At 28.2% G+C, this 12,304-nt stretch overlaps 1 protein-coding gene across 8 annotated transcripts in view; it reads left to right on the top strand.

Annotated features, from left to right (window-relative positions):
- LOC126895180 (EGFR adapter protein-like) overlaps positions 1–11,636 on the top strand; it is a 41,712-nt gene extending 30,076 nt beyond the window's left edge. For 7 of the 8 annotated variants that reach the window (XM_050666754.1, XM_050666756.1, XM_050666755.1 and 4 more), the window contains 5 exons: positions 9,750–9,869; positions 10,002–10,390; positions 10,465–10,653; positions 10,738–10,909; positions 10,971–11,636. In XM_050666754.1, the coding sequence (XP_050522711.1) occupies positions 9,750–9,869; positions 10,002–10,390; positions 10,465–10,653; positions 10,738–10,909; positions 10,971–11,180 (1,080 nt within the window). In that variant the 3' untranslated portion in view covers positions 11,181–11,636. Of the gene's footprint in view, positions 1–3,430; positions 3,671–9,749; positions 9,870–10,001; positions 10,391–10,464; positions 10,654–10,737; positions 10,910–10,970 lie in introns of those variants that run through there. The other variant, XM_050666758.1, reaches the window with a different exon arrangement.
- The last annotated feature ends 668 nt before the right edge of the window (positions 11,637–12,304 follow it).

Here is a 12,304-nt window from a genome sequence, read left to right as displayed (position 1 = left end):
GACATAGAAATAGTCATTAATGAAATTAAGCTAATTCTGCATGTATATAGCTCTGTTTTTTATTTGGCAGTAAATATTTATGCATTTTTTAAAAAGAAAATAACTATCCAGCCATTAGAATATGTTATCAAAAACCATTTACTTATATATAATGTATAAACTTGATTAAGAAACATGTAAAATATTTAATTTTAGAATACCAAGTCAGGATAGAGTAACGTTATTTTTATACTAAACAAGGTCACCAATTATCTTACATAAATATATAACGAATGAATTTTTGTTTTGTTCTTTTTGAAATTTTAAAAATTATATGAGTTATTTATAAATAATACGATTATTATGAAAATTAGAACGGTTGTATTGCTTTACAAATAATTTAACTTTTAAAGTTTCGTAATATGATTATAGCTTTTGATATTCGGCTACTTAACATACACTCTTATCTAAAAATATTTGTTACTAAAATATTAAGTGTTCAAATTTTTTCGTTTTTTATTTTGCGAATGTTTAAAATTTTCTTTTATCAGATTGCATACTTATTTGATAATGCAGTCATTCTATTTTAAATGTTTTACTAATCTCTCTTTGCTTATACATAATGCTTAATACATTTGTAAAATTTTAACTTATTGAATAACAACATTATTAACGATACGGTAAATTCTCGAAATATTTACTAATTAAGTTTCGTTGGAATAAAAAAAAAAATACATAAAAATGCAACCAGAAACCGGTCTAAAAATATTAAATAAATGAGACCAATAACTAGCGGTCTAAATCTTCATCTGTCATATGGCTATGGTCGTGTAGGATGTAATAACACGGTAGAAATAGTTGTGCCGCAGGTTAACATTTTTTGTTTGTAACAAAAAAAAAAAACATTCTTTAATTACAGTCGAGAAAAAAGTGTTTGTATGTACCTAACCAAACAGGGCTACTGGTTTTTTTTATCCGTTTTCTTTACCCTCATATTCTGAGTAAACTGATAGATAAATTTGAAGAATACTGTGGAAATTATAAATACTATTTAAAAAATTTATTTTCATAACAATTATGTTCTATTGAAGACGTGCTTTTTTTTTTGTGGTAACCGTGATCATATTACTATTTATATGTAATGCACAGAAGTATTTGTTTTTATCGAATAACAATTATAACTTTAGCCAAAATAAAACCATCTATAACAGGAATTGAAAAATTGATTCTACTTGACTAATAGTTGTAGTAGCTCTTGGTAAATATTGAAACAAAAAATACAATGCGTAGGACAATACCTTAATTTATCTTATTCCAACATGATTATAGGCGGTATTTAATCACTTAAATCATCATACTTTGTATAATTTTTCAGATCACTTTAATTTTAAATAACCAAATCATTTTTTTGTCGGTAAATAGACAAAAAATTTCAAAAATTCGTGTGCATACGAATTTAAGAGAAATACTAGTAGTGATTTGGCCTCTTCGTATCAAGTTTCTCTAATAAAAAAAGTTATAACTAAACTTCAAGGTCATATTTCAATAAAGTATCGAGATTAATGCTAAATCGGACTTACATGCATTAATTTTTACTCAGATCTGAGGGCACTTATTAAACTCGACATAAAATATAATGAATTCGTCAAGCATTTTGAACTAGTGTCCCGAGCAGGTCATCTGTGAAATATCAAACTTGTTTAAAATTGTATATGAAATTTACAAAAATGTTACATAAAAGGTTTTCTTTGTCATTAAACTTCATATTTTTTTCGGTAACATAATAATTTTAGGTATCTTGAACATTTAATTCATGTTAAAATGTTGGAAATAACTCGTATATTTCTATATTTAATTAATTTCATCAATAATGTACATTTACAGAATTAAAAAAAATATAATAAAATTTAAATATTTAGAGTCTTAACAATAACATTTATCTATTTTACTAAATCAATCTATTTAATTTCGAATGTTTTGAATTCAGCTATGTGAAAATGATTAAACTACTAGAATATCGTTGATTTATGTTTTTTCCTTAAGACTTAAAGAGGTGTCGTAAAAAACCACAAAAGTATCATTTATCAATGCTTTGTATGTTATGTATATATCATACTATTGAAAGGCCATCTTGATCCTTTATGGTCCATTTAGATTTCAATTGATAGTTGTGTTGCGGTGAGATTATGTTACCTGCCGACATTGTCCGTCCAATTCCAACCAATGTGTAAAATGATTTCTTGTAGTAAATTTGAATTTTCTTGCGCATCGTCTTTAACGCCATTAATAATATATTAGTTTATGGCTTTTGCATGGAATTGTCAAATGGTGTGTTAATACCCCAAACAAAAAATCATTCATAAATTCCATCGTTCAAACCTCATAATAGAAATGCGTTCCGCACGATGATTTTATTGTTCAATTCGTTTTTTTCTCAAACCAACAACCAGTTAATCTACTGCGAGCACTTCACATACTTTGTCGGTATGTAGACATAATATTTTTGTAAGTATTAAACATAAATATAGTACACGTATAGCGCATAAAGGTACACAATATTGTACATTATACTCTTTTTATTTTTTGTAAAATAAAACATTGACCATACCAAGAATTTAAACGTTAAATAATATTTTAGTAAAAATCATACTCCACTGAAATCTCAAGTATTTAGGCTGTGTTATGTCCACACTTCAAACTTTTAATCATTCGAAAGCGATTTTAAGACGCCTGAGAAACACCATTTGTAAAATGTATTCAAGATTTTTCATGGGTATTTTGTCTCCAGTACCGATTGTAATTTTCATTTTATGCAGCATCATGTAAAATAAAAACGTACACGAAGTAGTGCCATGTCATATGAATAAAGTAATGTACGTTTTTTAATCAGGTGTTATGTCAAGGAATGTGCTTTGTAGAAAATGTTATTTTTATTGAATTGTATTTTTGTCACAAATGAGCAAAAATATTATCTTAACGTGTTTGGTGGTACTTTTTTACAAGAAAAATTTTAATCGTAATGAAATCATGTACCACTTTTTTTTTTCTAAGGCTTATTATTTTGATTATTTTAAACAAATGTATTATTTTTACTTTCTTAGACGAAATTAAATCTACACTTGCTATGTAATATCAAAATTGTTGAACAAATAAACGGTTTCTTAAATTACTTGATGTGCTTCCCTGAGAAAAATTATTTTGTAATACGATCTTATGAATGCTTCACCTTTAACGAAGACATGAACTTCTAATTTGTTTATTTTTATCAAATTTCGAGGGCATTTTAACGTTGAATCAGTAAAAGTCCAGGAAGCCTTAGTTTAAAAAAAAAAAATTCTATTCTGTTGACTGGTGTGAACGTACCCAGATATGCCGGAACCGGTTGGTGGGTGGCAGTGGTAGTGTGACGGTCTCGGTGATTCTCACAGAACCCTATTTGTCCACCTCAGTAATATCTTAACGTTCGCCCGAACTCATAGTGCGTATTGTTCGAGAACGTGTCCAATAGATAAGTCAGTACGTATGAGTTTGTGTTCGATTAGGTTTTTTAAGATGATATAATATGGGCGGGGCAACAGATTGCTCGCCGCCTTGGACAGGTGTACGGTATCAAAAGCTTGCACACCAAAAGCCCATAGCCGAATGCTGGTCTTTCTCTTGTTCCGGTTGCGGCAGTGTGCAAATGTTACAGGTAATTTTACTCTCTCCGTTTATATTGGTTTGTAGCCAATTAAAAATCGATGAAGAATTTCACAATTCTACTAGTGGTAGTAACTAATAATCGAAAAATAAACATATATTTTTCACCGATTGAAAATATATTTACATTGATTATGGAAAAACTGAGTAGGTTCGATTGAAAAGCTATTGGTTATTATGTTTTATTAAATTGTACTTAAAATTATCGATATTTATTAATATCAATGTTAATACAATGGTAGATTCACTGTAGTCCAGGGCATCTGCGACCCTACCTTGATACCATATACACATATTTTTTATAACACATACCAAGTCAAACTCAGTTATTAATCTATATATTTAAAAATCTTTATTTTTCAAGCCTTTTTCGTCAAGATAAATGTTCAGAACCCACTACTGTTTGTAATACTAATAAATATTCGAAACTATTAAAATATAAGTTAAATTTGACGACAAAGGATGTAATACTTGGAAAAAAAATAAAAACCTAACAATACGCTATTCAAAAATAGTTTAAATTAATTATGGTAATCCTATTAGAAGGAAAATTAATGAATCTTCAGGGTCTGATATATTTATTGTATGTTCTGCAAAGATACCCGAAAACATAATATAGAAGTGTTGTCTTTAAAATTATCATTATAGAAGTATAATAAGATATAAGAAACTTCACTATGTTCTTCATAGTAAGTACTGTTCTTTTTTAAACTTGTAATACGTCTGATATACATGTTAAGTTCAATTATTTTCATGAGGATGCGACTGCTTAATGCCATTACCTATAATCTTGTGATCAATTTTGATTTAAAAAAAATACCAACTGATGGATTCTCAATCGCTATTAGATCGACAGATGGTAATTTAGATAGAATTTATGTATAAATGAAATAAATTTTCAGTACAAGTATTCGTGTAAGTAGGCGTATAAATTATGTTTAAAAAAATTAATTTTGTAAAATCGTGACTTGCTGAAATTGTGACTGTTTTGTAAATTAATCGTTGATTACTTACTTTTTTTCATATTAATTTATGAATTTAATTATTCAATATTATCGGATTACAAAATCGTATAATCAAATTTTAAAACTCCGTATAATTCGTTAGACGATTCAAATCGTCTTGATTTTAATTGATTTCTGTTGCATATGTGAATAATCTGGTTGCATGTACACTAAATGCGGGTCAATAAAGGTCAACAAAGTAAAAAAAACATTCGACATGAAACCTGTATCTTCCTGAAATTCCTAACAGCAGTTGATTGGCTGGAAGCGTCCGAGTGCAAATCCGTGTTTCTTGTGTAAACTTAACGCGTACTTTTTACAATAATCGATTGCTAAAAAGTGTACTATATATTATCAGTATGAAAAAGAATTTCAAGTATTTTTTATTGAAACGTTGACGTAAAAAAGGAATTTTATTAATCTTATTACTCTTAAAAATAAAAAATTATCAAAAATTAATTTAAATGATTATTTGTTAGGGTTATCGATCAATGGTCAGTTGAAAATAATTTAACTAGTTAACAGATGGTCTGTTCGCTTATTATTTTAAAGATAATCTTAAATACCTGAAGGCGTATTAAACAACAAAATGTAGTGATTTATAGAAACCGGTGGCACATATTGCATTGACGTTATAATAATACATTTGAGATTAATAAAACACGATAATTTATAGAAATTCAAAAACAAAATACCTTCTTAACTAGCCTTACGGCGTTCGAAATTCATTCATATCTGCTCGCTCTGCCCACGTCATGAAAAATTAATATTTTGTATAAAGTATTTAATTTAATTTATCAAATAATAAGTCAGTTATGAAGATTTTTAGTTTGAAACTTTATCATCATGAAATGTCTGAAAATTTGACAGTCTGACGTTCACGTAGCATAACATATTTACCCTTTGGCATTGTAATGTTGAAAAGTACAACTTTAAACTAAAAACCCAATCGAATATTTTATTGAAAATTAAAGCCGTTTTAAATGAAAATAGTACAGTGCTGGTAACTGTTTTAAATGTACTTGGTTTTAATTTTAATTAATGCCTCTCGTTATAATTCTTCGTTTTACATCCTATTGTTTTGAATTTTTTCTATAGTATTTACTACCATAGTTAAACGGGAGAATATAATTATTCAAGATTTTATGCATTCTTTTAATTAACGTGAAAATAATAGTAGCATAAAAAATAATCTAATGGGGCAGAGTTTTAGTTAATTTAACTCCATAATAAACTATTGATGAACTGTAAAAATTCTACTGAACATTTTTTATCTCTTGTTTTTATGTACTATATCATATTTATACGATAAGAAAATTTACAGTTATAAATTCAGGATGTGAATCATTTCTAATTTTTTTTTTTCGAGGCTAACGAAAAAGTGTTGTTCACCGACTCGTGTGATGTTTTACCTTCTTGATGTTATCTCCTCAATATTAATCTATTCAACTTTTATCCGTTACGTCAACATTAAACAATAGAAAGTACATTACAATCAATATAATGATATTGCGTTGAATATCAAGTACAATATCATTTGTTAAAAAAGAGTCACCGTCAATGTACTTAATAATCAAATATTAATCGTAATTTTATTTCAGTCCAGGTAATGAATAACAAGTAACCATATAGGTAATAGGTCTGGGTATTGTTCGGCTAGGGGCTATATCAGATGCATGTACTATTTACACTTTCTCAAATGCATCTATAACAAGTTTATACGCTGTTGTTTGGCCATATGTGAACTAAAAGCGTTGCCTCTTTTATAGCTTCTATCCGGTTCCAGCAGAGGATATTTTTTGTAGACTCGATATTTACACGAATACATAAAAACCCAATCACAAGACATGAAGATCTTAATGTCGAGCGTTGCACCGCATTCTATAGATTATATGGCAACATAAAAACAGAGACCATTGCGAGTCTGCTGTTTAAAATTTTACATTAAAAGTTAAAACTAGACTCCTGGAACGTGTCACCAACAGCTCGAATATTAGTTGTTATATGCCAAGTAATTTTGAGTTTTTTTTTTATGAAAAACATGCGTACACGATTATAAGATCAAGATGACTCGTCTAGGCGCCACAAACCTCCTAATGAAACACAACCCGAATTGAGATGATCGCTACATGCAAGTACAATAATCGTAATAACCAAATAATTATTATAATGGTCTGGACGCGTTTGAAACGGTGTTCAGGTTTAATGCGTTGAAACGAAAGCGGCGAGTGTTTGAAACGATAATTCTGGACACAGTAGTCAACCGTCGTAGATCATTGTTATTATGTGTGTACCATAGTTGTAGGACATACATTGTATTGGTAATATTATTGTTGAACAGGCGAGGAACATGAGCTGGTGTTAATAGTAAAAACAAAAACACCGCGTACAACATTAATGAGCTGGCGACTTTGATGGACAACCGGACGACAATTATCACCGAAAAGAAACGCCGTGTGAGAGTCATCCCCCGTACGCGTCCCGGTTGCGGTTAGTGACGACGGCGGCTGCATTACGCCGGACTCTCGTTCGGTCCAAACGGAGGAGCGCGTTCTCCAGAGAAGTATTCGAGGAATGCTGTCGACGGCGATGCCCCCGCCAGGTATTTCTGAACGCGAGGAAAAAATGTAAACGTCCGCCGCCGTTGGAAGTGAATGGGGTGGGGCGGGGACAAATCGGTACACGAGCGCACACAATCGACGCTTGCGGTCCGATGTTGTACATGCCGCCACTTGTGTCCGTCACGGTGGTACTGTGTGCATTTTCGTGTGTCTCCCATGTTTTGTATGCAAAATATGTAAAACCATTACAAGAAAACCTGGCGAACTGTCGATTGCATGTTTTTCGACACGAATGTTCAAGTCATGACTAACAACACTAGACGACCTATCCGTTTTTGCCACGTTGGTTGAAAATATATGACAACTAACGCACTTTTCACACCTTGAAATTTACTCTTCTATAGTTTATCTTTAACATATTGAGCACGCAACTTAATTTTTATAAAATTTTATAGTTTAACGCCATTTATCTTTTTTTTTTTTTTTTATGTTTGCAACAACTAACTTGCTGGTTATTTATGAAAAAAACTACATAAAAAATTAAATTTTGTTTAGTTAACTAAAAGTAGAATAAAAACAAATATCTAATTAATTACAAAATTATATAGGTATTATTTTGTAGAGAATAATGTAATTTATAAATTGACAAATAATTCAACACAAAGTAAAATGGAATAATAATTATCTTTGGTCATAAAGTCACTCTAGCCAGTCATTAACTATAAAAATTATATATTTTTTTTCTAAACCAGTTTTAAGTTAAACCATTCATTTTCTAGAGTTCCACACTTGTATTTTTTTTTTCTTCACCACATGTATTAACCTAGAAAGATATTATATGTAAAAGTAAATACTCTACTTGTGCTTTGTACTATACATAATTGACGTCAATTAATTTCTATAATAATTTACTACTTACTTCAACACGATTTTTATGTTTAGAATATATTTTAATTTTATATTTTTAAATCACAGTATAATGTTTTAAATGAATACATTTATCTAAACTATTTTTAACTTGAAACGTTTATAACTTAATAAATAATGATTTCCTATTTTAGATATTTAGACTTTCTAAAGATTTTATTGAGTTAATGGGAAAATATTGTAATCATAATAACCATGTAAACGAATACGAGCAGATGATATAAAAATTATTTCAAGTATTCAATACCCTTTCTAATTATCTAACTGACCATAAATAAATCTAAAAACGTTTTCATACTGCAGGTGCATTCGAAATATTTTCTCTGAATAGTTAATATTTTCAACTTTTGAATGCTGTATATTTTTTATTTTATTAATTTACGTTTATCTATTTAACTTAATAATTAAGTTATCCAATTTATAAATAAACTAATAAATAGAGAGCTGTGACGTTCAAAAGTACAAGTAGATCTCAAATAAAGAGTTGCTATAGTTACTAAATAGCCAATACAAATATTTTCTTTTAATTGATATTATTACAATTCATATTACAAATACATATTAAAATGTAATCATAATGTATTAATGTAAATATATAAAGTTGACTCTTTACGTTTGAAAAGTGATCATCGCACATTCAACTAATTCACTATTTAATTACGAATGTTTCTAATTAATTGTCTACAATTAATATTAATAGTTGGATATTTATTGATATTTAAAAGATATCGATATTTATTGTATATAATGAGTATTGTCATCGAAAAGCTGTAACTTTGTGTACAAAGTTATAGATGTTAGATTATATAGAATGTAGATATTAAAGTATTTTAAAATTTTATATTATAATAAATTCTTACAATGAAAACTAGGCAAAATTATTAGTTTAACTTTGTGTTAGTGACTTTGGCAGTATATTTTTTATCTAAATAAATTTTATTTTTAGAGAATTTGCTTGAGATTTATTGCAAATAATCAAAATAAAAAAATATTGCATTTATGCAATTATATGCGTTACGAGATCTTATCTAAAAAATCTATTAATTTACATGCAAAAATTATAGATTGAAAAAATTTAAAAGAAATGGGAATTTTGATATTTATTTATTTTTTTATGAACATATAAATAATACTATGAATTAGTTTATAAAATAATGTATGAAGTATTAAAGGATAAATATTTAAATATCTAATTTACATTATAAACATACAGAATATTTTCCTTACGTATTTCAACTTAAGTTCTATTGGAAAAAAAAAATTATTTAAAATAAAAAAAATTTTAATTAAGAACCAACTACTAATAAATCGATAAATAAACATTACCTATAAAAACAAAAAAAAAATTTTAACACTCAAGATAACTTTATATATAAACGAGTAATCAATAATTTTGTATATTCATTGAAGATAGTTATGTTTATAATGTTTACAAACTTTTATGCTTTACATTAATTATTAATTGTAAGCGAAACGAGGAAAAAAATTGTTTATAATTTTTTTTTTAGTTAATTATATTTTTATGAATAAGTCTAGTTAAAATAACTTATATTAAATGAAATGGTAATTTTATTTATAGGCCGAGGGATTGAACTCAATTGTAGGAAATGCTTTTAGAATGGCTTACGCTGCTCAATTGGAGCTCGAAAGAAGATCGGTGACAAACTCACCGAAAATTAACTTAAACAACACTTCATGGGTAAATAAAATATAATTATATTTATCTTTTAATATGCTATAAAATTCCTAGTACATGCATATATCGATGCATAAGATATTAGTTAAAATATGAATTATATCATAGCTCTGAAGTGTAATTTTATTTTTGTAGAATAAATCGGCAAATAAATTAAATGTTCAAAGAATTCAGAACACATCACCGCTAGCAAAGAGATTAGCTGAAAGTCCTAAACCAATTCCTCCTAAAACTTTGCCTGGTATAAGGCCATTTGAAAATAGCAAAGATTTAGATATCACTTCTAGTCAAGTTTCCACGCCTACTAGTAGTGATGATAGTCCTGATATAAATACATATAAACGTATGATAGAAAAACCACATTTAATAAAACGTCTGGCCATGGGTTTATCCGTTCATACCAATTGTTCGAATGAAGACTGGTATCCATTAGTGTGCAGTTCCTCCGTATCTAGCTCGCCTTCTACGAACAGCGATGACTGCAATTCGCCAGACACTTCTCAAGAAAAGTTAAAGAACAACAGGTAAAAAATCAATTAAAGTTTGAAGTAAAGCTTGAAATGATTTGCTTTGTATAACCTATAAAATATTTGTGCAGGGTAACTCAGAGTAATGCTGGCGCGCCTGTTTCTCTTAGTTGTATCAAACTTAATCATAATATGATCACAAATGTAATAGATAAAACGCCAACGCCTCCGCCTTTACCAGAACGTTCAGATAGTCTACTTGATAAACCTGATGAATGCGAATTGAAAAAAGCGCCTTGGTTTCAAGCCGGTATTCCAAGGTTTGTTGAAACAAATTATTCCTACGAGCTTTCTATTTTCCAGTAAAAATTATTAATTAATCAGCTTACCTTTTACTTTTACAGAGAAATTACATTGGAAGTTCTAAGTCAAGAGCCTGTCGGTGCTTTCATGGTTCGAGAAAGTACCAGCAAACCAGGGTGTTTTGCTTTATCTCTTAGAGTACCTAAAGAATTTCATCCTCTAGGAATCGCTCATTATTTAATATTAAGGACTAATAAGGGATTTAAAATTAAGGTAAATTTCTTTAAAATTAATGCGCCCGGCCAATCTCAATTAATACATATTTGATTTTCAGGGTTTTACAAAAGAATTTACTACATTAACTTCTCTAATAACCCATCATTCCGTTATGCCAGAACTGTTACCATGTCCATTGTCATTAAGTCGGTATAATCCCACATTTGTTAAATCGGATTCCAATCAAGATTTTGCGGATATAGACGATGATCCAGATTACAATACGCTCGCCGATTTTAGAAAAATGATGGCTAATTTAAATGTTTAACATTACGTACTCGCATAAGATTTAACAATTCAATTTAACTAACTAAAACACAATTGCCAGATAATTTGGTGGTTGCTAAAATTATTTTTTGTTGTATTACTTTTAATCAATACTTTTTTTTGAGGTATACTTAATAATTTATTGTTAATAGTCAGTTAACGTTTTAAAATATAAAAATAGTCAATAGTAGCTCAAATTATTATTGACTAGTGATATTTTAACACTATTTGAATAATAATAAAAAAAACAATGTACATTGTTTAAACTTTAAAGAAAATAATTCTTTAGCATTATCTATAAAATAATATTTTTATTGCATTTTTTTTATCAATCATCATTTATGGCGAATGTGCAAAATTTAATTTCTAGTACTTAATTAAAAATTGAGTTATAACCAAATTAGTCAAATTAACTTTTGTAAAGTAAAAATAAATCGTCATTCCTAGTCTTGTGTGATAGATTGAGTTTTTTTTGTAAAATAAATGTGTTTTTGTGTATTCAATTGTGTTTATTCATGATTGTCCTAAATGATTTGATTTTGTTGGAAATCGTGTTCTTTAACATACATTTTTTTTTTTTTTTTTTTTTTTTTGTTTCTTTTAATAGATAACAGTTTTTGAAATAAGTTAAATTTTATTTAATGACCATTTTCAATATAAATAGCAAACTGAGACTTATAGACACAATTTTTTATAGAGCCGCTATAAATTTGAAAAATGATTAAATAAGAACAGAATTAGCAAAAAACTACGTCATTTATAGATATAAAATCGATATATAATAGATAAAAAATTTTGTTTTTTATAAATATTATGTGATTTTTTTATGATAATAATGATAATAACATACTACATATTCTTTTATTATAATTATAAAAAACGGCAATAACAAAGGAGGGGGCGATTTACCTAACACCCATTTTATAACCGCCACTGTTAAGAACAGAGACATGTCTTAAAATACATTGATCAACGTTAAGGGCGTGTGTATTGTGCTTTCGCACGTGATCCCACGCATAAAAAAACTTCACAAACTAAATTGATAAGTTAAAAAATTACTTTTAACTATAAATGAAAAAAAAAGTATCATGCTAAAATATTTTTTACTGCAATTTGTAGTGCCGG

Source organism: Daktulosphaira vitifoliae, unplaced genomic scaffold, assembly GCF_025091365.1.
Source record: "Daktulosphaira vitifoliae isolate Bord-2020 unplaced genomic scaffold, ASM2509136v1 Scaffold_1, whole genome shotgun sequence".
Lineage (NCBI taxonomy): Eukaryota > Metazoa > Arthropoda > Insecta > Hemiptera > Phylloxeridae > Daktulosphaira > Daktulosphaira vitifoliae.
Note: the sequence above shows the minus strand (reverse complement) of the source record. Positions and strands in the feature narration are given on the sequence as shown.